This window comes from Pelodiscus sinensis, chromosome 19, assembly GCF_052426305.1.
Source record: "Pelodiscus sinensis isolate ZL-2025 chromosome 19, ASM5242630v1, whole genome shotgun sequence".
Lineage (NCBI taxonomy): Eukaryota > Metazoa > Chordata > Testudines > Trionychidae > Pelodiscus > Pelodiscus sinensis.
Window position 1 is genome coordinate 33815721 of NC_143070.1, and position 25750 is coordinate 33841470.

The 25750-nt window shown below is 49.6% G+C and overlaps 1 protein-coding gene across 1 annotated transcript; it reads left to right on the forward strand.

The window, feature by feature from the left end:
* LOC149523119 (uncharacterized) lies at window positions 1-25101 on the forward strand. The gene is made up of 3 exons (XM_089770527.1): window positions 1-201; window positions 8935-9774; window positions 24037-25101. Exons 1-3 carry the CDS (start codon window positions 174-176, stop codon window positions 25026-25028), a joined length of 1860 nt encoding a protein of 619 aa, XP_089626653.1. The 5' UTR covers window positions 1-173; the 3' UTR covers window positions 25029-25101.
* Window positions 25102-25750: the final 649 nt, after the last annotated feature.

Genomic DNA, 25750 nt, shown 5'->3' on the forward strand with positions numbered 1-25750 from the left:
GGCGCGGCCGGGACCCGGGCGCGCAGGAAGTGATCCGCATTCGCGGTGCCTCCGTCTAAACGCTCCGGCGGCCGCGCTGGATCCGCACCCCGGCGGGCAGAGGCGACTAGCGGGGCGGCTGCACCCCGGGTCAGAGAGACCCCCCCCCAAGGAGCGGGGGGGGCGCACCCCCCATGGCAGCGGGCCCGGCGCAGAGCGAAGGTAAGCGCGCCCCCCCCCCCCCAGCATCACCTGTCGGGACCCAGGTATCCTGGCTACACCTGTCTGCGGGGGGGGGGGGGGAAGGCAGGTTTATTCCCCCCCAATGGACGCGGGGAAAAAGCCCTGAGACCCCAAAGAGGGGCGGGCCTCGATTGGGGGGGCGCCCCAGAAATTTGGGGGTCGCTTAGCAGGAGGGGGGGCATTTTTCCACGGGTGCCTCAGCCCGGAGCCATCCGACGCTTTGGGGGGGACCTCTGGCGGCTCCCCCCCCCCCCGGTCCTGTCTTCTTGGACAGCCCCCCCAGCGCAGGCTGGCGGATTCCCGGGGGATGAGATTCCCACGGTGGGGGGCACCCAGCCTGCTCTGTTCCCCCCAGGATTTGGGGGGCAGGGTGGGGGGGGAAGGTCAGAGCCTGGGGCAGGAAGGTTGTCCCGAGTCCCTGTCCCCCCGTCCGGCCCTCCCGAAAGCCAATTTTCAGTTTAGAAAAGAGGAGACTGAGGGGGGATATGATAGAGGTCTATAAAATCATGAGTGGTGTGGAGAGGGCTGATAAAGAAAAGTTATTTATTAGTTCCCATAATAGAAGAACTGGAGGACACCAAATGAAGTTAATGGGGAGCAGGTTTAAAACTAATACAAGAAAGTTCTTCACACAGCATGTTGTTAACCTGTGGAACTCCTTGCCAGAGGAGACTGTGAAGGCTAGAACTATAATAGAGTTTAAAGAGAAGCTAGATAATTTCATGGAGGTTAGGTCCATAAAAGGCTATTAGCCAGGGGATAAAATGGTGTCCCTGGCCTCTGTTTGTCAGAGGCTGGAGAGGGATGGCAGGAGACAAATCACTTGATCATTGTCTTCTGTCCACCCTCTCTGGGGCACTTGCTGTTGGCCGCTGTGGGCAGACAGGATACTGGGCTAGATGGACCTTTGGTCTGCCCCAGTACGGCCGTTCTTATGTAGGAAGACTTGGTGACCCAAGGCCATTCAAAAACGGGGGGAGGAGGGAGGGGCAGAACCACCTGGGGAGACGCTTGGCGACCCTTTGGAAATGGAATGGCGACCCATATTTGGGTCACGACCCATAGGTTGGGAAAGTCTGAGCTAGACCTTGCATCGTTGTTGCTCTTCTCTGGACCGTCTCCAATTTCTCCACCTCTTCCACGAAATGCTCAAACTGGGTGAATCGGATGAGGTTCAGCAAGGACAAGTGCAGAGTCCTGCCCTTGGGACGGAAGAATCCCAAGCATTGGTACAGGCCGGGGACCGACTGGCTAAGCAGCAGTTCAGCAGCGTGGCCGGTTTAACACCCTCGCCGGGGGCAGCGATTCCCCGCAGACTATGAGAAGGGGACTTTCCTAATCTGGAAAATCCCCTTGTTCGGGATCAGTCAGATCCCAAGGGTGCCGGATCAGAGAGGTCCAAACTGTATCCCTTATTAATTCCTTACCAAAAAGAATATGTGCGGAATAAATTTTGTTCCACGCGCCAAGGGGTGTGCACCCGCCACAGAAACATAAAACATGGCTGGGAGTGCGTGACTAATCAGCGATCCCTCTCTTTTCCCCACTTTTGTGCAGAATAAATTTTGTTCCACGCGCACCAGCCGCAGAAACACAAAAAAGCATGGGTGGGAGCGCGCGGCTAATCAGCAATCCCTCTAATTTTTCCCCACGTGTGTGCAGAATAAATTTTGTTCCACGCGCCCAGGGATGTGCACCAGCCGCAGAAACACAAAATGTGACTGGGAGCATGTGGCTAATCAGTGACCCCTCTTCTTTTTCCCCACTCATGTGCAGAATAAATTTTGTCCCACCTGCCCAGGGATGTGCACCAGCCGCAGAAACACAAAACATGACTGGGAGCGTGTGGCTAATCAGCGACCCCTCTCAGTTTTCCCCACTCTTGTGGAATAAATTTTGTTCCATGCGCCCAGGGGTGTGCACCAGCAACAGAAACACAAAACATGGCTGGGAGCGCATGGCTGGGAGCGCATGGCTAATCAGCGACCCCTCTCAGTTTTCCCCACATGTGGGCAGAATAAATTTTGTTCCATGCACCGAGGGGTGTGCGCCACCCGCAGGAACACAAAACGTGGCTGGGAGTGCACGGCTAATCAGCGATCCCTCTTGTTTTTCCCCACTTGTGTGCGGAATACATTTTGTTCCGCATGCCCAGGGGTGTGCACCAGCCACAGAAACACAAAACATGGCTGGGAGCGCGCGGCTAATCAACAATCCCTCTCGTTTTTCCCACATGTGTGCGGAATAAATTTTGTTCCACGCGCCAAGGGGTGTGCACCACCAGCAGAAACACAAAACGTGGCTGGGAGGACTTGGCTAATCAGCAATTCCTCTCGTTTTTCCCCACGTGTGTGTGTGTGGAATAAATTTTGTTCCATGCACCAAGGGGTGTGCACCACCCGCAGAAACACAAAACATGGCTCAGACCACTCGGCTAATCAGTGATCCCTCTTGTTTTTTGATGTGCATGTTGCTTAGCACCGTTGTCTCGGCTAAGCGCTACCTCAATACAAATAAATAACGCTTATCGTGTTACTTCAGCGAGATGAGTACTTCCGGTGTAACCAGCTAGCACTTTTTTTAACCGAGAATATTAGCTTTGGAGTTAATCTAATTCTCTGTCCTTTGTGCAGCTCGGATTTTTGGCACAGAAACAGAGATACAGGGAGGCGTTTGACGGGGCCCTGATTAATTGTAATTACACCAGCGTTTCCGATCGGAGAATCGTGGCCTTTTATTCCCCCCCAAAATGATTCGGTGGGGAAAAGCCCAGAGAAGCACCTTTGCAGCGAGTGAGTTCTGGAAAAGTGTCGTATGTGCGGGATATTAGATACGAGAGGACACCAAAGATCAACTAGATCTCTAACTTTATTATACACAGGAAAGGAAAGAAATGCAGAGTTACGTCAATTCATTCCAGTGAATGGGATAAGTAGCACGGACAATATAATAAAACCTACACCTAGAACCGTAGAGCTGGTCCCTGACTTACGAACGAGTTACGTACCAAACACTAGGTCGTAACTCGATCTGTTCGTAAGTCGGATTACGTTCACTTACGTACGACCGCACTGCTCGTAAGTGCGGATTTCGTTCGTAACTCGGGGACCGGCCGTGTAGGAGGTTAGTCGTCAATACGAATGGTCGAAAGTCGATGCGTGCGTAACTCGGGAACCGGCTGTATTCAAGGTTGGTCATCAATACGAACGGTCGAAAGTCGATGCGTGCGTAACTCGGGAACCGGCTGTATACGAGGTTGGTCGTAAATATGAACAGTCGTAAGTCGATGTATTTGTAACTCAGGGATCAGCTGTATAGGAAGTTGGTCATAAATATGAACAATTGTTAGTTGATGCATTCGTAATTCGGGGACCAGCTGTATAGGAGGTTGATCATAAATACGAACGGTCATAAGTCGACGTGTTTGTAATTCGGGGACTGGCTGCATAGGAGGTTGATCATAAAAACGAATGGTTGTATGTCGATGCATTCGTAACCCGGGGATCGGCTGTATAGGAGGTTGGTCATAAATATGCACAATCGTAAGTCGACGCGTTTGTAATTCGGGGACTGGCTGCATAGGAGGTTGATCGTAAATACGAACGGTCATAAGTCAACGCGTTTGTAATTCGGGGACTGGCTGTAGAGGAGGTTGGTCGTAAATATGAAGGATTGTAAGTTGACTCATTTGTAACTCAGGGATCGGCTGTATAGGAGGTTGGTCATATATACGAACGGTCATAAGTTGATAACGTTCGTAACTCAGAGATTGGCTGTACACAAGATATTTAACTTCACAGATATGAACAGACATGTTCTTATTAAATCACACACACACAGTTCCACCGTTTGCAACTTACAATTGTCAGACGGAAGGTTGCGGTCTCTTTCTTTCCCCAGAAATAGTGACAGTCGCAATGCATTTGCCGGTAGGAACAGCCACCGTATCCTTATAGAAAAGATGGCCCACAGCCGTGGTTAGTCGTGTTCGTGGTTACGCCGATCCCGACCGCGCCTCCGCCATATTTTGCTCTCAGGCAGATGTTCAATCAAAATGGTAATTAACAAGCAGCATGCGGCGTGATGCTGCTGAAATCTACCAGGGCCGTGGATAGCAAAATGTACGGGAACTTTTTATCTGTCGGTTCACGAGATCTTTAAAAACCGTGGCTCTTGGGACAGTCATAGGAAGTTGTTCAGAGATGACGTGCGTTTGTGCCAGTTGGATTGTGTCCTTTTTTGCGCAATATTTCGTTATCTCCTCTATGTAGGTAGAGGCTCCAAATTCTGTAAATTAGGGGCTGTTCTCACGCCAGACGGCAGGAGTAAACTGCTATTATTGGTGGGATCGCAAGTCTCAGCATGAATTTGCACCTATAAAAACAGCATAAGAACGGCTAAACTGAGTCAGAGCAATGGCCGATCCGTTCCAGGGTCCTGTCTGCCCACAGTGGCCAATGCCAGCGCCAGAGGGAGTGAACAACTGGAATCAAGTGATCCCTCTCCTGTCACCCATTTCCAGACAAACAGAAGCTAGGGACACCATTCCTACCCATCGTCGCTAATAACCATTGATGGACATGTCCTCCAGGAATTTATCTCGCTCTTTTTTGAGCCCTGTTAAAGTCCTGGCCGTCAAAACATCCTGTGGCAAGGAGTTCCGTAGATTAACTGTGCACTGCATGAAGAAATGCTTCCTTTTGGTTGTTTCAAATCTGCTACCTATTCATTTCAGTTGGTGATCCTTAGTCCTTGTGCTATGAGAGCAAGTAAATAACTTTTCCTTATCTACATTCTCCACACCGGTCATAATTTTATAGACCTCTCTCCTATCCCCCCTCGGTCTCCTCTTTTCCAAGCTTAAAAATCCCAGTCTTTTTAATCTCTCTTCAGATGGGAGCCGTTCCAAACCCCTCCTCATTTTTGTTGCCCTTTTTCCAATGCCGATATCTTTTTTGAGATGAGGCCACCACATCTGTGTACGCAGAATTCCAGATGTGGGTGTCCCGTGGATTTCTACAGAGGCAGTAAGATATTCTCTGTCTCATTCTCTATCCTTTTTTTAATGATTCCGAATGTGGTTCGCTTTTTTGACTCACCGATATGGTGATATTTTGAGATGTAATAAAGTAAGCATCAGGTCATGATGAAGACTGCTGAAAACCCTCATTTTACACCTGTATGGTAGACGGCTATTTTTTAACTACCCCCTTCTCTCTTTTGGGTGTGGTTTTATCGCCTGAGTGGTTCAAACCAAATTCAGATGACATCATCTTATCGCAGTTGACTTAATAAAGCACCATGTGAGTTTCCGGTTCGTCTTGAGAGTCGCTGGCATCAAATGTAAACGATACTGGTTTCTTTCACGTCGTCAGACCATGACGCCACGAAACGACATGCAACCTGAAAAACAGTGACCCTGTCAGGCAGAGGCGTAGCGAGGGTGTTATGCGCCTGGGAGCAAAGGCCAAATTTGCTGCCCCCCGCCGCTAATTCAGCCGACGCAGACCTCCAGACAGATCCTTGCGGCAGTCACAACACCGCTGCTAACTTTGGCGCCATTGAAAGCAGCAAAAAATCATATCAAACGCTTCAGAGGGGGAGCCAAGTGAGTCCGTAACAGGAAAAACGTAAAAAACAACGATTAGTTCTCCTTAAAGATTAACCGCACATGTAGATGGAATCATGAGTTTTCCTGGGTACAACCCACTTCTTCAGATGGCGTTATGTTGTATTAGTCCTGTTTTATTTATTTAAACTATTTTCACCCACCTCTCTATTTAAAATATATGAAGCGGCTTATCACATTTTAAAAACACAATAAACAAATATACATATGCAAGTAAAATACAGAACCCCAAAGAGGGAGAACGTAAAACCTGCTAAAACGCTAAACCTGTTTTAAGGAGACTGGTCCCGTCAGAAGTATTGACCGCACACTAAAAGTCCAGTTTCTGGCGTCCTGTAGCAAATAAAACCTGAAACTAGCATCATGTATCTGTCGCCAATATATTTCAGTGTTTCTCAAGCAGTGGTACGTGTACCCTTAGGGGTACTCGAGACGTTTGGAGGGTACGTCCACACAACTGAAATTTGGAGAAAACGGAGTATTTGTTTTCAGTTTTACAGCGCTTCATTAGTTTTATACTTTTTACACCCCAAAATTTCATCACCTGCCTGGCAATGATGAAGTTCTTTAAACAAATGTTCGGCAATGGTTGAAAAAAATTGTATGTCTGAAAACTGTAGGTATTGGGGGTACTTATATTTTTGTTAAAGGGGGGGTACTTATAATTTTTTTAAAAGGGGTACTTTCTAAAAAAAGAAGGTTAAGAAACGCTACTATATTTGATCGAATGTTCGAATGGCTTTTTCAGTGCCAAACTGCAGGCAGGGGAAAGCAGCTGGCTTTTAACGAGTTAAACGCCTAGCATCGGCGGTCAACTCCCTTGGTAGCTCCGTGGTGTCCATAGTCGACACGGTGTTAGCTCTGGGCGGGACTACGCTGCTTTCGCCCCAGCGCCAGGTGACATGGCGGAACCCGAAAAGAGAACGATTCCGTGGCTGGCCGCTGCGATGGATAAATTCTTCATCAAGGTGGATCCTGGCGAAGAACAGGACACGTGCCCGACTGAATTGCTTTTAACGTATCACAGATTTACGTTGCTGCTCTCAAGAGTGTGAAAATCAGCTCTCCCCCTTGATTTTCACCCATTCCTGTGTGGCTGCCAGACTTCCCACGAAAGGAGAAAAGCAAAGGCTTTGATTGAGACCGTCTTAACCCCTCCAGCTGCTGAAAATGGCCGTGCAAGTCATTGGATCAGCACCGTTCTCCGACGCTTCTATTAAAGGGAACGCTGAATTATTCCCATTTGTCGCCCGTTACTTTAATAAAGATAAGGGTAGCTGCACAGATCCTACACTGGATTAAGGACGCAGAGGGGACATCAGAGACGACCACAAACAACGTAAGAGATGGTCTTCAAAATGCCGGCCGAATGCAGAACACAATTGCATCCGATGGAGCGGACAATGCGTCTGTCAGTTTTGCAGCTGTTTGGCTGCATCTAAAACGAAGGCTGGATTTACCGAACCTGGTGCCGGGGCTTTGCAGTGTGCATATAGTGCCCAACAAGTGAAACATGGCTTGAAAACGCTTGTCGATCGTGTACTTGATCATTACCGTTTTTGGTGAACGCTCTTCCAGTGGAAAGAATTTTGGCGAACTTAGAGAGTTCGTTGGCTTCCTCGAGACAGACGATTCCGCAATCTTAGGCCGCGTCCCGACATGGTTTTTGACCCTTTTCCCTGCAGTAGATCGGTTACCACAGAGCGGGCCAGCGCTCAAATCTTTGTGAGCCAAGGAAAGGCCGTGCAATATGGGCCTTTTTTCCGGAGCAGGAGGATGCTGTATCCGATGATGAATTTCTTAAGTTTCCTGAGTTGGACGTCTACTTCGTGGGCCACGTTCTGAGCCACGTTCACAAGACCCTAAAGGTTCTCGAAAGTGATTCGACTCAGGTCATGAGGTGAGGGATTCAGGTTCAACAAGAGCAAGGCTTCTCTGGGTACAAGCTGGCCCGGCTCTTGAAGAAACTGCCCACCTCATGCGCAGAATAAATTTGTTGGGAGGTGCCCAGCGGGCCCACACCCGCATGCTCCAGTCCTTCGCCACATGGTTCGATTTCCGTGAAAACGTTCTGTGCGCCCTGCGTCATCCGGATGGATGACAAACTGTGTGTTTTGACTACACTCTTGGGTGTTTGAGTGGGTGTAGAGAAATTATTTACAGAAACGCACATATCGAATGCCTTGCTACCCACTCTAAAGAGTTTGCCAACTGATGTGGAATCGGCATTGTCTCAAGTCCCACAAGCGTACCGCCATCGAACCAATGTCTCTGAGGGATGGGTTGAACTCTCTAAGTGCCACGAGGCCCTGGATGTACTAAAAATCGTGCAGCACGGGCTTGTTCAAACTCTTTCGACTTCTCCTGGCGCCTGTCGGGCCTTGCAGTGAAAATGAGCGAGTGAGCAAGAATGGCGGAGAGCGAACGACAGAGGGAGAGGGGAAGGAGGGAGCTGTGGTCGGGGCCTCAGGGAAGGGGCGGGGCATGGGCGGGGCCTCAGGACGGGGGGGGCGGGGCTAGCTTGTTCTGTTCTCTGCTGTTAGAAAGTGGCAGAGGGGTAGCTGAGTTTGGTGGAAGTTTTTCCTGTTACCGACTATCGCGATATAGACCATTTGCATGAGCAGGGCTCGACAAATCATGGTGAGTAGATTACAAGCCAGCACAGCCGGCGCCGCACGATGTGCGCACGCGCAGCTCGCAGAACCGTGCAGCTGGCAAGTGAGGTTCGCTGCCACTTGGCGAGCTCTGTGCATGAGAGTTCAACTTGTTTTTTAAGTTAGAAAGTTGGTAACTCGACTTCCAAAGTCCTCAGGGGGGTCTGCTTCATCGTAGCCCGGTCAGAGTTGTTCCTGGAACTCTCGACACTTGGCAACAGGTTCTTCTCCTGCCGACCTCCCTGCCGCCGATTATTCATATAGGTTGTGGTGTCCAGATCTGCCCCCTTCTCTGTCTCCCTTGGGCAAGGGTTGGGGGAGGGCTTTGCTCCTGGTTTTTTTAGTCTCGCCATTGCTCTTTGGGTGGGTTTCTCTCCTGTCTCCCCAGCTCCGGGAATGACTCATGTTTGGATTCTCTCTCTGTCCCAGCAGGTGAGGGCATGAGGAGGGAGGATGTGGAAGAGAGTCCCCACCAGCAAGACCCTGAGCACGTCGGAACTCCCGGGACGTTTTGGGGAAGATCGGAAGGGGCTGGAGGCTGGAGTCCAGAGCGTGGAAAAGCTGCCGGGTTCCCGCCCAGGCCAGAGAGCGAGCAGGGAAACCAGCTAGGGAAGGGAGCGGGCGAATCCATTCCCTGTAAGGATGGTTTGAATCGTAACTCCCCGACACAGCAGAGATTCTCCGGCGAGGAGGGAGAAAACACAGGCCCCGAGTGCAGGGAAAGCGTCGGTCGGAGCTCACAGCGTCTTACCCACCCGGGAGAGAGACCCCACCTGTGTCTCCAGTGTGGGGCAAGCTTCCCGGACAGCCCAGCCCTGAAGCTGCATCAGCGAAGCCACGCGGGAGACAAACCCTTCAAATGTCCCGACTGCGGGAAAAGCTTCCGGGAGCGTTCCCACCTCTCGAGCCACCAGCGCGTCCACACGGACACGAAAACCTTCATCTGTTCCCAGTGCGGGGAGACCCTCTGCCGCTGGTCGTCCTTTCTGCGCCACGAGAGAATCCACACCGGCGAGAGACCGTACAGCTGCACCGAGTGCCAGGAGAGCTTCCGGGATAAGTCGGGGCTGCTGCGGCACCAGACGACCCACACGGGCGAGAAACCCTACAACTGCGAGGACTGTGGGAAAAGCTTCAGTTGGCGCTCCAACCTTACCAACCACCAGAAAATCCACACGGGGGAGAGACCTTTTCAGTGCCTCAAGTGCGGGAAAAGTTTCAGTCAGAAATCCACCTGCAGAAGACATCTGAGGACCCACTGGGGAGAGAGTGAATAATTGCCTGGTTGATGTGAATTTACCAGAGCAGTTGCCCCACTCAAGCTAAACTGGAGGCTCGCTCCTTTTTTACTTGCTCGTTTTAATGGGTGCTCTGAAGTCCACATGTGGATTGTCTTGGGAAATATGAGTCTCGTTTTGGGTGGATGAGAAATCGTGCTCGCACGGTCTAGCGTTTCTTGGACCCAACTCCCCCCGTTAGGAGCTGCTCCTACTGTTCAGCTTGTTCGGAAACCTGGCGCAAACTAACCCCCTGTGAAAAATAGGAAATACAACTTCAGAGGACGTGCTACCTCCCACAACATCACCTTAACTCTGCCCGCTTTGAGCGACGAGCCAACGCACACAGGCGCGCTGTTCCGTTACGGGTTGAAACGTGGGATTTGCAGCGAATGTTTCACACACAGTTCAGGCGTGCGTGAGTTTACAACACAAGGCACGGTGGATCCGGGGTTAAGGGAAACAAGAAAGCATAATACACATTAAAAATAATACATGTTACCCACCTTGGCCCGGATACAGGGTGTGCGGATGTGTTTAAAACTCAGCCAGTAAAAGTTCTCGGGGGTGCCACCCACAAAGCGAAAGGCGTGTTTGTCTCTGGCAAGGTTCATAGGCTCAAGGGTGGAGCCCGCCCCCTGTTACGATCACTACAGATCCTCTCCGCAATAGGGGCGGTGTGGGGCACAGTCTTCTGGTGTAGATCAGGTACAGCGAGCGGCTGCCCCTTTCTCTCTCACACACACACACACACACACACACACACACACACACACACACATATACACACACACACACACATATACACACACACACACACCAAACCTCCTCCATGCAAAGCACCGCTGTGAGATGTCCCCATGTCTTTGCCGCCGCCCTGCGGGTTCCCTCTGTAAACACGGTGACCCCACAGTGGCCTATACCAGCAGACGGATGACCCTCTTGCATCACTACCCTCCCGGTGTATTTCTACTGACAAGGCCTCCGGGACTCAGCGTCGTACAACTGACCTTGTTAAATTTCCCCGGCACCTCTTCTCATCTCGTGGCGCCAGCCCGCGGCACCGTCGGGTGCAGTGCCACCTCCCACAAGTGAAGACAGACAAGCGCTTGCAGAAAAAGTCTCGGATTCACAGCTACAGAATACAACACAAGCAAGGGGATGTTTTCGGAGCCTTCCTGTCTCCTTAGTGCGCCAGCCGAGTGACTGATGCGCTCCCAGCGGCTGTTGCCACCTCTGAGGGGCAGAGTTAAGGTTACGGCGTGAGGATGACATTTCCCTTTGTTTCTTGGGGGTTCGAGGTGTATGTTTGGCCACTCCCCGCCTTGCGGAAGGGCACGAGGTAGTGCCAGGCAACTTGAGCACTGAAGGAACTAAGTTTTTGGAGAGTTAATAAAATTGCCGGTTCCACAGATGTCACTGTTTGACTTGACAGCATCTGGTGCCACCTCTCTGGCGTGGGGAGACTGTGGCCAGCTCCAGTCTGCTCAGCCCTGCTCCAGTTCGGCCTGTTTAGCAAAGAAACAGCCTTGATCGACCCCTCTCCATGCTGCTGCTGTCCCGGCTCCGGAGAGTCGTCCTCAGCTGGGATCTTCTCCCTCCTCTCATCCAGTTCCCCGGCCGGTATCCTAGTGGCTGGGCATCCCAGAAGCCTTTTGTGCCCTTTCTTCACAAGACCCCCCCAGGGACCAGGGGCGATTAGGGATGAGGAGAGATGGGTGAGGGGCAGGGCAGAGCCTGTGTGTGGGCCCAGGGGGGTGGGAAGCGAGGGGCTGAGTGTGTTGGGTGGAGAACTCGCGGCCCAGGAGGTCACCGCGAAGGGGAGGGGGGCTGTGGCCAGAGCCGACTCGCGGAGCAGAAGCAGAGACGGCGTTTTCCCAACGGCCGGGGACTCCCCTGCGGCAGGGAGCCGGCCGCCTGCGGAGCTGCTAACGCAGTGGGGAGATTTACAATTAATGTGGATAAGTGTAAAGTAATGCACGTTGGAAAAAATAACCCAATGTTAACCCAGTATGATGGGGGCTAATTTGGCTACGACAAATCAGGAAAGAGATCTTGGAGTTATCGTGGACAGTTCTCTGAAAATTTCCACGCAGTGTGCAGCGGCGGCCAAAAAGGCAAATAGGATGCTAGGAATTATTAAGAAAGGGATAGAAAATAAGACCCAGAATATCTTACTGCCCCTGTATAAAACTATGGTACACCCACATCTGGAATACTGTGTCCAGATGTGGTCTCCTCACCTCCAAAAAGATATTTTGGCCTTGGAAAGGGTTCAGATAAGGGCAACTAAAATGATTAGGGGTTTGGAACGGGTCCCATATGAGGAGAGGTTAAAGAGATGGGGACCTTTCAGTTTAGAAAAGAGGAGACTGAGGGGGGATAGGATAGAGGTCTATAAAATCATGAGTGGTGTGGAGAGGGCGGATAAAGAAAAGTTATTTATTAGTTCCCATAATAGAAGAACTAGAGGTCACCAAATGAAATTAATGGGTAGCAGGTTTAAAACTAATAAAAGGAAGTTCTTCTTCACCCAGCGTGTAGTCAACCTGTGGAACTCCTCGCCGCAGGAGGCTGTGAAGGCTAGGACTATAACAGAGTTTAAAGAGAAGCTGCTTTTCTGCGCACAGGGGAGGTGGTGTGCCTCAGCTGCTCCCGGGAGGTGGGGGGGACTCGGTGGTGGGCCTTTTTCTTTCGTACGTGGGCCCGTTTTGGTGGATCTTTTACCTCCTCCACACTGGGTCGTCCTGGTCCCAGAACTGTCTGCTGCCGCCCCCTGTCTCGGTACTTCCTGCTGGGGAAGGGACCCTGCTTCCCCGGACAGACACGGGCACAGCTGGGATGGGTTTCTTCCACCCCAGCCCCGTCTAAACCCCAGGATTCCTCTCCGCCCTTCTCCCGCATCCGGCCAGCACGTCCCTTGTTCGCAGATCTCCGCTCGACTTTCTGCAGTCCCTACTGCCCAGCCTCTGGGTCCCCCCTTTGGCCCTGGCTGCCCCCCTCCTGGCCTGACCCCACAGTACCCCAGCTGGGACCCTCCCCTGCCTCTCTCCCACCGGCCTCAGCTGCAGCTTGCACCTCGGGGAGACCAGAACCGGAGTTACACTGGGTTCTCGCGGTGCGCCCCTCCCGGGCCCCATGGCGCTTCTGCAGAGCAATCGGACTGGCCCGGGGCCAGAGCAGCAGGGCTGGGAGTTTCCCTATGGAAAGGGGGCTCAGCCCCCCCGACACAGGCACCCTTTCCCCTTCCCCCGCTATGGGGTCCCGGCCCGTATTCCTCATCGCGAGGAGTTCCGCTCATCCGAGCTGTGCCCGGAGCTCACCGCATGGGAGACGGGTCGGCCTGAATCGGCGTCCCCCCTTCTGGAGCGTTTCCCAGGCTCATTCAGCCAATGGCTTTGCATCAGCCCAAGAGACTTGCGTGCCGCATCGGGGGGAGCCCCGGGACCAGGCGAGGGGCTGAATTCTGGCCACTGCTTGTTCCTGGCCCACTCGGCACTTCTGGGGCTCTTTTTACACCCCTCACTGGCCTTCATTCCCCCCTTTGTTCTGGTTAGGACTCGCTAAGGGACCATGCTGGGGACTCATGGACCCCGGTGTGTTCCCGCTAATCTTTTCCATCCAGATGCGGATTTTTCCCCGGTGCAGAATAAATTTTGTTCTGTGCACCAAGGCACGTGTGAATGTGCACCACAAGAAGAAACACTAGCCCTACGGTGGAGGCCCTGCGAACTAGCTGGCTGGCGTTCGAATCTCTCCTGAGCGTCTGTCCCCATGCCCAATGTACAGGGAATACTTGTGCCTTGTTATTCATATCCTGCAGTCAGTGCTTTTTTTGTGATGGTACTGCCCGGTACACAGTACCGGTACCTCCAGTCAGAGCTTACCTGGAAAGAATGGAGAGTATTGGCACCCTGGTACGCAGATGTCTGACGGTCGGCAGGGCCGCGTGTCTTAAAGGGTACGCGTGTCTTAAAAGGGCAACGCCGGCCCCACCCTGGCTTTTTTTTTTTTTTTGCTCAATGCTTTTTTTTTTTTTTTAACAGAAAAAGCACTGCCTGCGGTGTATCCCAAACAGGCCCATGCACATGGCCCCCGCCTGAGACGCTCACACTTCTGCACAGCTCCTGGGCACGGAGCCATGTTGAAATACTCCCCGGAACAGAGGGAGGGGCGGAGAAAATTTCATAGAGCTGCAAGAGACCTCAGGAGTCATCAAGTCCAGCCCCCTGCCCGAGGCCCCATCGCTGACCCATCCCGAAGGTGGGAGGGGGGACACGTTTTCTCGCTCTTCCCACCCCTCCCTCTGTAGTCCGGAGACCAAATCGCACACACAACTGAGTCCTTCGTTTTAGTTCCTCAAAGGTTTGGCAGCCTGGTATTTGGGGGTACGACCCAAACTCATGGCTGACCCGTGAGGTCATAAAAACGTTTTGTCGGGGGAAGCAGCGTTTTAGAATCACTTCTCCCTATATGGGACCGAGGTAACGAAAGGGAGCCAGAGAACTGGAATGAAATAAAGGGGACTGTGTGATTTATTTTTTGAGCTTCTTGATAACCCGTATCGGGGATTAGGAGGCCATAGGGGACTGGTGGAAGAGTTTAATTTCCGGGTTATCTAACTGTTTTTGAAAAATGTCTTCCTATGTTGCAACCTGTTTTGAGTGTGCGTTTTGTGTCATACATCCTCTCTGATTTTCCATCTCTCCTCTAAAATTCTCTCAGTTGGAAGATACAATCTCTTCCAGTATTCCCCATTTTCCCCTCCAATAATCATACATCGCGGTAATCTACATCAGTCTTTTCCCTTTCCTCACTTGGGGTACGTCCGCACCGCAGGGCGAAAGTCCAATGAAGCGACCCAACTTGACCTGCACCCGTTGCGTAGCGGAAGTCGATCTAGCTTAATGCGGCTGTTGGCAGCATCTACGCAGTAAGAAGTCAAACGAAGAGCGTGTTCCCTCCAACTTCCCTACGGCTCATGACCTGAAAGTTGTAGGAGTCGGAGTAAAAAGTCCGCCATCTCGAAATTATTTCGAAATAACGGCTTGCTATGTCAACACCCTCTTTGTGATTTCGGAATCACGCCACGTGTTCTGGAATAACACTGCGGTGCTGATCATAGAATAATAGGACTGGAAGGGACCTCGAGAGGTCATCGAGTCCAGCCCCCCGCCCTCAAGGCAGGACCAAGCTCCGTCTACACCATCCCTGACAGATGTCTATCTAACCTGTTCTTAAATATCTCCAGAGAGGGAGATTCCACCACCTCCCTTGGCAATTTATTCCAATATTTGACCACCCTGACAGTTAGGAATTTTTTCCTAATGTCCAATCTAAACCTCCCCTGCTGCACTTTAAGCCCATTACTCCTTGTCCTGTCCTCAGAAACCAAGAGGAACAAATTTTCTCCTTCCTTCTTGTGACACCCTTTTAGATATTTGAAAACCGCTCTCATGTCCCCCCTTAATCTTTTTTCCAAACTAAACAAGCCCAGTTCATGAAGCCTGGCTTCATAGATCATGTTCTCTAGACCTTTCATCATTCTTGTCGCTCTTCTCTGCACCCTTTCCAATTTCTCCACATCTTTCTTGAAATGATTGATGTAACCTTCCAGGATTTTACTATTAAATTGCCGAATATTTTGATACTTTGCCCTATTGATCGATTATTAATCTAGCGGGAAAATTTTGCTTCTATTTCTAAATATCCCCTGGAGGCAACAAATCTCCCATTTTGCCCGTCTCCCTTCAAATTCACAAACATTAAGGATGTGTCTAGACTGGCAAGTTTTTCCGCAAAAGCTACTTTTGCGGAAAAACTTGCCAGCTGTCTACACTGGTCGCTTGAATTTCCGCAGGAACACTGATGATTTCATGTAAGATTGTTAGCGTTCTTACGGAAATGCTACGCTGCTCCCGTTCGGACAAAAGGGCCGGTGTAGACAGCTCAGATTTGTTTTCCGCAAAAAAGCCCTGATGACGAAAATGGCGATCGGGGCTTTTTTGCGGAAAAGCGCGTCTAGATTGGCCACGGACGCTTTTCCCCAAAAAGTGCTTTTTACAGAAAAAGTGCCAATCTAGACATGCTTTTCCGCAAATGCTTTTAACGGAAAACTTTTCCCTTGAAAGCATTTGCGGAAAATCATGCCAGTCTAGACGTAGCCTCAACTGTTCTAAGATATGTCTCCCTTTCTCTCCAATTATTTAAATTGTGTACCATCTCCTCTCCCCCCGTAGATTTTGAATTATTTTTTCAGTACCGGAGTATTGATACTGAAACCGGAGACGTTTCCTGGTTTTTCTCTTTATATCGAAGGCGGGTAGGCAGATAGATTTCCTCATTGTCCACTATTTTTGCTTCATTTTTAATAAAACCCCCTCAGATTTTGAATTATTTTTTCAGTACCGGAGTATTGATACTGAAATGGGAGACTTTTCCTGGATTTTCTCTTTATATCGAAGGCGGGTAGGCAGATAGATTTCCTCATTCGCCACTATTTTTCCTTCATTTTTTAATAACCCCACCCCCCGCCGCTCAGTTTTGAAGGGAAAATGTCATCCCAAGATGTTCCCCCACATGGGGGATTCAACGCCTCCGGGAGAAAGTTTTCCCCCTCCAGATTTACAAATCAAATTTCTTCCCCCTCATGGCGCTGAATTTAAACCGGCACCTTTTGCTAACTACAGTGACTTACTTCGCCGTTCCTAATCCGGCGTCTCCCTGCATGCTCACGGGACAGTTAACCCAGCAGGCCTGTATTTTTGCCCCCGATGTGGCAGAATGGGAGAAATACCCCGTTTAAGGCCCTGCTCTGTGCGTGGCCGGGTGGCTTAATTTTCCCACTTACAAAATTACTGCGTTATGACACCCACACGGTGTGCCTGGAGGACAGCAGAAGAATACCCCAATTAAGACCCCAAATTGCCCCAACCACCAGCTACTAATTACTTGTCCCCCCCCCCTGCTGTTCCCTCCTCTAAACTACCCTCCAATCTTTTCCCTCTTACGAAGTGTTAACCAAGCTCGGTTTCCGGTTATTTTTTCCCTAGCTGAATAGATATCGAGGACTCGAAAGCTCCATTTGATCGTTTTCTCTGGCCTGTACGCCCCCGGCTATGGAATTTCAATTAATTGCTCTGCTGTTGGACCCGAGAGCTTGAGTCTGACCAAAAGCACCTTCCAGAAAAACCACTCTGGACGGGAAGACATCAAGAGAGGGAGAATCCACCGCTTCCCTTGGCCGTTTTATTCCAGTGGTTCAACGCCCTCGCTGTTAAAAATGTGTGTCCATTTGAATGTGTCTGCACTTCCAGCTAGTGCCGTGGTTCCTAAACTTTTCAGCATCACGTCCCCGTTTCTGATTTTTGAAAAACCCTCACCCCCCCCACAAAAAAACTTGTTGAGCAAAAAAAAAAGCACAAGTTAAGTGGAAAAAAAAGGAATTCAGCAGGGCACCAAAACTTGATGGGGGTAGCCTTGTGCCCCTCCTGGAATTTCTTCACCCCCCCCCCAGGTGGGTACGCCCCCCAGTTTGGGAACCCATGAGCTAGCGGTTCTTGTTATGTCTTTCTCTGATCAATTAAAAGACCCTTTAACAACCTCTGGTGTTTTCTTCCTCGCTTGGTCCTTACTGTAATCCGTTTTCTTTTGGATGCGATCGATTGAGCCGCAAATGTTTGAGACTGTCGAATACGGACGCGAAAATCCCTCCAGTTTCTGCCCCTTGTCTTTCCTGGTATCAAATATCGCTATAAAACGTCGTTCTAGTTTGGGTTCAACTTCATCGAAGCTGATGGGAAACGCTGGCCTGAAATAAATACCGAAGAAAAGTTTAAAAAGTTTCAAAGTTTCCAAAGTTTCCTCAGATGTTGTCCGTGCTCTCTAATGATCAAATATTGATTTAAAAAAAAAAAAAAAGGCTCACATTTTCCCCATGTTGGTCTCATTCTCCAATATTGAGCTAAAATACATTCCTGTTTTGCCCTAGGTACCAAATATTTAGGTCACAGCTCTGCAGTTTGCTATTTGCTGAGGATCGAACGTGACTCGAATCCGGTTCCCTCCGTTTTGAGGTAACTTCCGAGCACCTACCATGGAAGCTTCCGGCTCCCTGCCCCCGTTAACACGTTAACATTCAGGGGGAACCGGCACTTCCTCGTGATTTAATGAACACCGATTTAAAAGCTTCACTGGTTTTCCCCCTCGGCTGTCTGATTTTTCACCACTGATCCTCAGTCCCCTTCAAGTCCTGCTTGTTTTTTCTCTCACATTGTCATATATTCCACTTTTGTCCCCTAATTATTAGAGCCTTCCATTCAATCCAAATTCGATTTTTTTTTAATTTTGCCCCTTCCTTGGTACAAAAGCCGAGCAAAACGGAAACAGAGCTAGCCCACGGACCCCGCTGCACCTTCCCTAACTCAAGTACCCCTCAGCCCCCCCCCAAACTCCTGCTTTCATTTCTGCCCCCCCAACTCTGGCCCTGCACCCACACACACCCCGACCCCTGTGCCCTCAGCCCTCCCAACCTCTGCCCTCACTCCTGCACCCTCACCTATGTTCCTTCTAATCTTTTCCACCCACGTGCGGCTTTTTCTATCCATGTGCGGATTAAATTTGTATGTGCACCAAGGCACTTGTGAATGTGCACCACCAAGAGCAACAAAATCTGCTCCTCAGCTGGGTGACCACACAAGCAGGAACCCTGACCCCCCCATACCCCTTTGGGATCCGAGTTACGAACACTTTGAGTTACGGACCAATCACATCATAGACATCTTGAGTTACGGTCATACTATTGCTTAAATCTACAAATTGGTAATCAATAAACTCATTCACCTGACGTCACCTCAGCCGTTGAGCTAAATGAACACCTAAAACATCCAATTTCCACTTCTCCACAGTAAAACGGTTGAAACATCGTGGTCACGGCTGCGCCTTTCGTTTTGGAAGCATGGAGAAAGCCTAAAAATTGGCGCCCTCTGATGCTGTTTTGGTGGCCTGTTTGCGGGCCAAATTCTTCTCCTGATTTGTTGCTTGGAGTGGGCAGACGTAGGCGTTACCTATCTGGAGTAGTTTAGTCTCCTCTGCAAACCCACGTTCCACATGGGTTATGAATAGTTGGAAATGCACGTTGGAAAAAATAACCCCAACTATACACATAATATGATGGGGGCTAATTTGGCTACAACAAATCAGGAAAGAGATCTTGGCGTTATCGTGGACAGTTCTCTGAAAACTTCCACACAGTGTGCAGCGGCGGTCAAAAAGGCAAATAGGATGCTAGGAATTATTAGGAAAGGGATAGAAAATAAGACCCAGAATATCTTACTGCCCCTGTATAAAACTATGGTACGCCCACATCTTGAATACTGTGTACAGATGTGGTCTCCTCACCTCCAAAAAGATATTTTGGCCTTGGAAAGGGTTCAGAAAAGGGCAACTAAAATGATTAGAGGTTTGGAACGGGTCCCATATGAGGAGAGGTTAAAGCGACTGGGACTTTTCAGTTTAGAAAAGAGGAGACTGAGGGGGGATATGATAGAGGTCTATAAAATCATGAGTGGTGTGGAGAGGGCGGATAAAGAAAAGTTATTTATTAGTTCCCATAATAGAAGAACTAGAGGACACCAAATGAAATTAATGGGTAGCAGGTTTAAAACTAATAAAAGGAAGTTCTTCTTCACACAGCGTGTAGTCAACCTGTGGAACTCCTTGCCAGAGGAGGCTGTGAAGGCTAGGACTAGAACAGAGTTTAAAGAGAAGCTAGATAATTTCATGGAGGTTAGGTCCATAAAAGGCTATTAGCCAGGGGGTAGAAATGGTGTCCTTGGCCTCTGTTTGTCAGAGGCTGGAGAGGGATGGCAGGAGACAAATCACTTGATCATTGTCTTCGGTCCACCCCCTCTGGGGCACCTGGTGCTGGCCACTGTCGGCAGACAGGATACTGGGCTAGATGGACCTTTGGTCTGACCCAGTACGGCTGTTCTTATGTTCTTATGTAATAGGTTGAAGACCCCTGCAGGACACCTCTCCCCATTTTGAAAACTGCCCGTTTATTCCTACCCTTTGTTTCCTGTCTTTTAACCTCTCCGTCCACGAGAGGACCTGCCCTCCGATCTCATGAGAACTTCCTTTGCTTAAGAGCCTTTGGGGAAGGAATCTTCTTAAAGATTTTCTGAAACTTTTTCCCAAATCCGCGTTGGCTGTTCCTTATGACCTGGTAGGTTTAATAATTTGTTCCAGGGTATTTCCAGTTATTATTGAGTCCTGCATGCGGATGTGGTCGCCTCATCTCGAAAAAGATCTCTTGGCAGTGGAAAAGATTCAGAAAAGGACAACAAAAATCCTGAGGGGTTTGGAACGGGTTCCATAGGAAGAGAGATTAAAGAGACTGGGACTTTTCAGCTTAGAAAAGAGGAGACTGAGAGGGGATAGGAGAGAGGTCTATAAAACCATAATGGTGTGGAAAAAGTGAATAAAGAAAGGTTATTTACATATTCCCACCATAGAAGAACGAGGGGTCGCCCAATGAAATGAATAGGTGGCAGGTTTAAAACAAACAAGAGGATGTTTTTCTTCACTCGGCACACAGACAATCTATGGAACTCCTCGCCAGAGGATGCGGTGAAGGCTAGAACTTGACCAGGGTTCAGAAAAGAGCTAGATAGATTCATGGAGGTTAGGGCTATCAATGGCTATTAGCCAGATGGGTAGGAATGGTGTCCCTAGCTTCTGTGTGTCTGGAAATGGGTGACGGGGAGGGATCTTGTGAGGATTATTTGTTGTGTTCCCTCCCTCTGGGGCATCTATTGGCCCCTGTTGGCAGACAGCACGCTGGGCTGGCTGGATTATTGGTCTGACCCATTCTGGCCGTTCTTATGTTATTATTGAAGACTCTGTGACGGGTATAATTCCCCTGGTCCTCTTTCTTTCTCTTAGCTACAATGTTTGCGTTCTGGGACCTCAGCCACCCAGAATGAGTTCTGAAAGATACGGGCACTTCCCACCAGCCACGCCTCCAAACACAAGCTCACCTGCCACTTCGGGAGATCGGGGAAGAGGCGTCGGGGATGGTAAGTTCTGCGAGTGCTGAGCGGAGGAGCCGGGGACGGCCACGCAGCCGGCGGCTGCAGAGAAGTAGGACTTGGAAGGGGAAAACGTCTCCTTTCTCCAGCTGCCGACTGCACAGCCATCCCCTCCTCCTCCGAACTTCTGCTCAGTGCCTGCTGGGGCTATTTTTCGTTGCGAGGATGCCGTATTTCAACCGCATTACGGATTCAAGAGGCTTTTGTGGGCGATCCTGGGAACCTAACCACTGTCGCTGCCATTGTTTCGATGGGGGAAAAAGCATTCTGAGCACTAACCAACCGACTGACAAACTTTTGGAACAAGTTGGGGATTTCCTGAACGTACTAATGATTCATAGACTGGTTTAGCTGGTTTTCTAACTTCCTTGGAATACATTACATCGGGACATCCCAGTTTTATCCAACTATTCGTTAACCTGTTCTTTTCCCTACTTCGGCTTGCACTCCTGTGAATATGAATTACAGAGCGTCCCCACTGGACGTCGCACCAGGGTACGTCCGTTCTGCACTAACGTCGTTGACGCTTATAGGAACTGGTGCATTGTAAGACCTTCCATTCCCTGCTCTTAAGTCGCACAACGCCCCTCTCTCTTCTCGTGAAGTCATTCTGCCGCTCTACTCTGCACTACTTAGGCCTCAGCTGGAATACTGTGTCCAGTTCTGGGCGCCACATTTCAAGAAAGATGTGGAGAAATTGGAAAGGGTCCAGAGAAGAGCGACAAGAATGATTAAAGGTCTAGAGAACATGACCTATGAAGCCAGGCTTCATGAACTGGGCTTGTTTAGTTTGGAAAAAAGAAGATTAAGGGGGGACATGAGAGCGGTTTTCAAATATCTAAAAGGGTGTCACAAGGAGGAAGGCGAAAATTTGTTCCTCTTGGTTTCTGAGGACAGGACAAGAAGTAATGGGCTTAAAGTGCAGCAGGGGAGGTTTAGATTGGACATTAGGAAAAAATTCCTAACTGTCAGGGTGGTCAAATATTGGAATAAATTGCCAAGGGAGGTGGTGGAATCTCCCTCTCTGGAGATATTTAAGAACAGGTTAGATAGACATCTGTCAGGGATGGTGTAGACGGAGCTTGATCCTGCCTTGAGGGCGGGGGGCTGGACTCGATGACCTCTCGAGGTCCCTTCCAGTCCTATTATTCTATGATTCTATGATTCTATGATTCCCAATTCGCACAAACGGAAGTCAACCGTGGGGAAAAAAAATTCCCCGCTTTCCGTTGTTTTATGATACATCCACGTTTTTGACGGAAGTCAGCCGGGGCAAAAAATTCCCCGCTGTAAGCTATTTTACTTGTTCCCATAATATAAGAACTAGGGGCCACCACATGAAACGAATGGGCAGCAGGTGTAAAGCAAATAAAAGGCAGTTCTTTTTCACACAGCGCATAGTCAATCTGTGGAACTCCTTGCCTGTGGAAGTTGTGAAGGCTAGGACTATAACGGGCTTTAAAAGAGAACTAGATCAATTCATGGAGGTTAAGGCCATCAATGGCTATTAACCAGGTTGGGTAAGGAATGGTGTCTCCGGCCTCTGTTTGTCAGAGGGTGGAGATGGATGGCAGGAGAGAGATGGCTTGATCATTCCCCATTCGATTTATTCCCTCTGGGACACTTCGTGGTGGCCACTGTCGGCACATAGGGTACTGGGCTGGATAGACCTTTGATCTCACCCAGTATGGCCAGTCTTATGTTCTTATGTTTGCTAAACGTCCACGTTTTTTGATGGAAGTCAACCGTAGGAAAATATTCCCCATTTTCAGTTGTTTCGCTATATAGGAGCCACCCACTTTAAGATGGCCCGATTTACGACCCCCCGCACTTATGATCTTTTCTGTAAGTGCAGAAGAGGCCAAAATTCCCTGACTTACGTCCTCGGCCCTGCATTTACGATGGCTGTTGTAAATGTGGGCTCGAATTACAACGCCCCCGACTTGTGACGCTATCCCTGCAGCTGTACGTCCAAGTTTTTTGATGGACGTCAGCCATGAGAAAAAAAGTCTCCACTGTAAATTGTTTTGCTGTACGTCCAAGTTTTTTTGACGGAAGTCAGCCACGGGAAAAAAATTCCCAGCTTTCAGTTATTTCGCTGTACGTCCAAGTTTTTTGACGGAAGTCAGCCGCGGGAAAAAAATTCCCCACTTTCTGTTGTTTCGCTATGGGTACGTCTAGACTACGCTGTAGTTTCGAAAGACGATACGCAAATTCCGTGGGAATTTGCATATCTTCTTCCGATTTCACTTTTGAAAGCGGGTCTTCCAAAAGTGAAAGTCGATTGGACACATTTTTTTTTCAGAACCTTTTTTGGAAAAACTGCATAAACCTCATTTTTTGAGTAAGAGCAGTTTTTCGAAAAAGGGCAAGTTTTTCTGAAAAAAGCGCGGCCAGACTAGTTTTACTTTTGGAAGACCTGCTTTTGAAAGTGAGATCGGAAGAAGATATGCAAATTCCCACAGCATTTGCATATCCTCTTTCGAAACTATATCATAGTCTAGACATATCCTATACGTCCAAGTTTTTTGATGGAAGTCAACCGCGGGAAAAAAATTCCTTGTTTTCAGATGTTTCACTGGAAGTCCCAGTGTTTGATGGAACTCAGCCAGGGAGAAATAATTGCCTGCTTTCAGTTGTTTTGCTCTATGTCCAAGGTTTTTAGAACATAACCTATATGTGATGTATCCGATCATGCAAGTGAATACTGAAGCCAAAGAGGTGTTAACCACCTCAGTTACAAGCCATGACTAGAATTTGATGCCTTCTGTCCATTCCCAGGTCTCTCGGTCATCGTGTGGGGCTGCGGGATGGTTGAAAGCAAGGCTATGTCTAGACTACAGAGTTTTGTTGGAAAAACGACTGTTTTTCCGATAAAACTCACGGAATGTCCACACTTGGTCTCCCTTCTTTCCTCCTTCCTCCGGGGTTGGAATTGGTTGTGGGTATACCTGAACCCCAAAACTTTCTTTAAACTGAACCCCGTCCCACTCCTCTTCCAGTACCAGGACTGACCCTTGTCTGGATTTTTCTCTCTCTCCCAGTAGGTGTGGAGATGGTGAGTGAGAAGAAGAAGGCGCATCCCCAGTAGAGAGATCCCAAACAAACATGGAGGATGTTCTCGGGGAGACCTGAAGGGGACGTTTTCCGGCGCCCTGAGCCAGGAGAAGCCTGTGAAACTCAGCACAAGTCAAAGAGGCAGCAAGGAATTTCCTCTGGGGAGAGGCTGGGTAAATCCACTGACGCACGGGAAGGTTTGAAGGACCTTCCTGAAGACATGACCCAGCCAGGAATCTGCACTAAGGGGAACCAGTTTGAGTGTGCCGAGTGTGGGAAATCCTTCAGTAACGACTCCTCCCTGGTCGTTCATCAGAGAGTCCACACAGGAGAGCGGCCCTACCTCTGCCCGGAGTGCGGGAAATCCTTCCCACGGAGCTCCACCCTCATCGTGCATCAGAGAGTCCACACCGAAGAGAAACCCTACGGATGTCCCGACTGTGGGAAAAGCTTTAAGCGAAGCTCGACGCTTACTTCCCACCAGAAAATCCACACCAGAGAGAGGCCTTACCCCTGCCTGGAGTGCGGGAAAGGCTTCAGCGCACGCGCCGACCTCAACAAACACCAGCGCATCCACACGGGGGAGAAACCCTACGAATGCCAGCAGTGCGGGAAAAGTTTCACCTGGAGCTCGCACCTTATTAAACACCAGCGAATGCACGTTGGAGAGCTGCCCTACCCATGCCCCAACTGCGGGAAAGGCTTCAGCGATAGTTCCGCCGTTATTAGACACCAGAGGACCCACACGGGCGAGAGACCCTATCAATGTCTCGAGTGTGGGAAAAGCTTCAAACAGAGCTCCACTCTTATGAGCCATCAGATCACCCACACGGGAGAAAAGCCCTATTACTGCCCAGAGTGCGGGAAGGGGTTCAGCCGGAAGGCGCACGCCATTTCCCACCGGAAAACGCACAGGGCCGAGCGATCCTTTCCTTGCATGGAGTGTGGGGAAAACTTCACGGGCTGCTCTGACCTCAATAGGCACCAGGAAAGCCACACTAGAAAGGCGCCCTATACATGTTCTGTCTGTCGGAAAAGTTTCACGCAGAGGTCAGAACTTACAGCGCACCAGAGAGTCCACTATAAGGGGAAACTATAAATGCGCTGTCTGTGGGAAGAGACACAAGACACAAGTGTCCCTTGTGTGCCACCAGAAACCTCACACAGCCTAGCTGGTGGGTGGAACTCTTGCTTGAGGGGCAGTGGGTCTGTGTCCTCCTGTCGTGGCTTCTTCCCCACTCTGGCATGATAAATGCAGAAGTGGGGGCCAGAAAGTGTATCCCAAAACCTTATCTACCAGGCTTTGGTATAAAATTTCCCCACAAATCTTAAAACCCTAGATTTTGGGAATAAAACTTCCGTTGCCACCACCCAAATATTAATAACGAAATCAGGGGAAAGATCATTTGGGAAATTTCACCCCAACGTAAAAATCCGGGCACACCATTGACCAATCCCGGGTTAATAAAAAGAAAAGAGAAAGAACTTTTATTCTTACAACAATATTCCTGTTGTGAGCATAATGACTAGATAGAAAGATAACAAAATATACTCATGAGCTGTGTCTAGACTGGCAAGATTTTCCGCAAAAGCAGTTGCTTTTGTGGAAAAACTTGCCAGCTGTCTACACTGGCCGCTTGAATTTCCGCAAGAACAACTGACTTCCTACTGCAAGAAATCAGTGCTTCTTGTGGAAATACTATGCTGCTCCCGTTCGGGAAAAAGTCCTTTTGCGTAAAGCTTAGATTTGTTAGACAGCTCAGATTTGTTTTGCGCAAAAAAGCCCCGATCGTGAAAATGGCGACTGGGGCTTTTTTGCGC

Bases quoted from the DNA above. Each gene is read 5' to 3' on its own strand.
- LOC149523119 (XM_089770527.1), top strand. From the start codon at position 174: ATGGCAGCGGGCCCGGCGCAGAGCGAAG. The intron at 202-8,934 runs GTAAGCGCGCCC...TCTCTGTCCCAG, and splicing joins GGGCCCGGCGCAGAGCGAAG to CAGGTGAGGGCATGAGGAGG. The intron at 9,775-24,036 runs GTGAATAATTGC...GCCCTGAGCCAG, and splicing joins GAGGACCCACTGGGGAGAGA to GAGAAGCCTGTGAAACTCAG.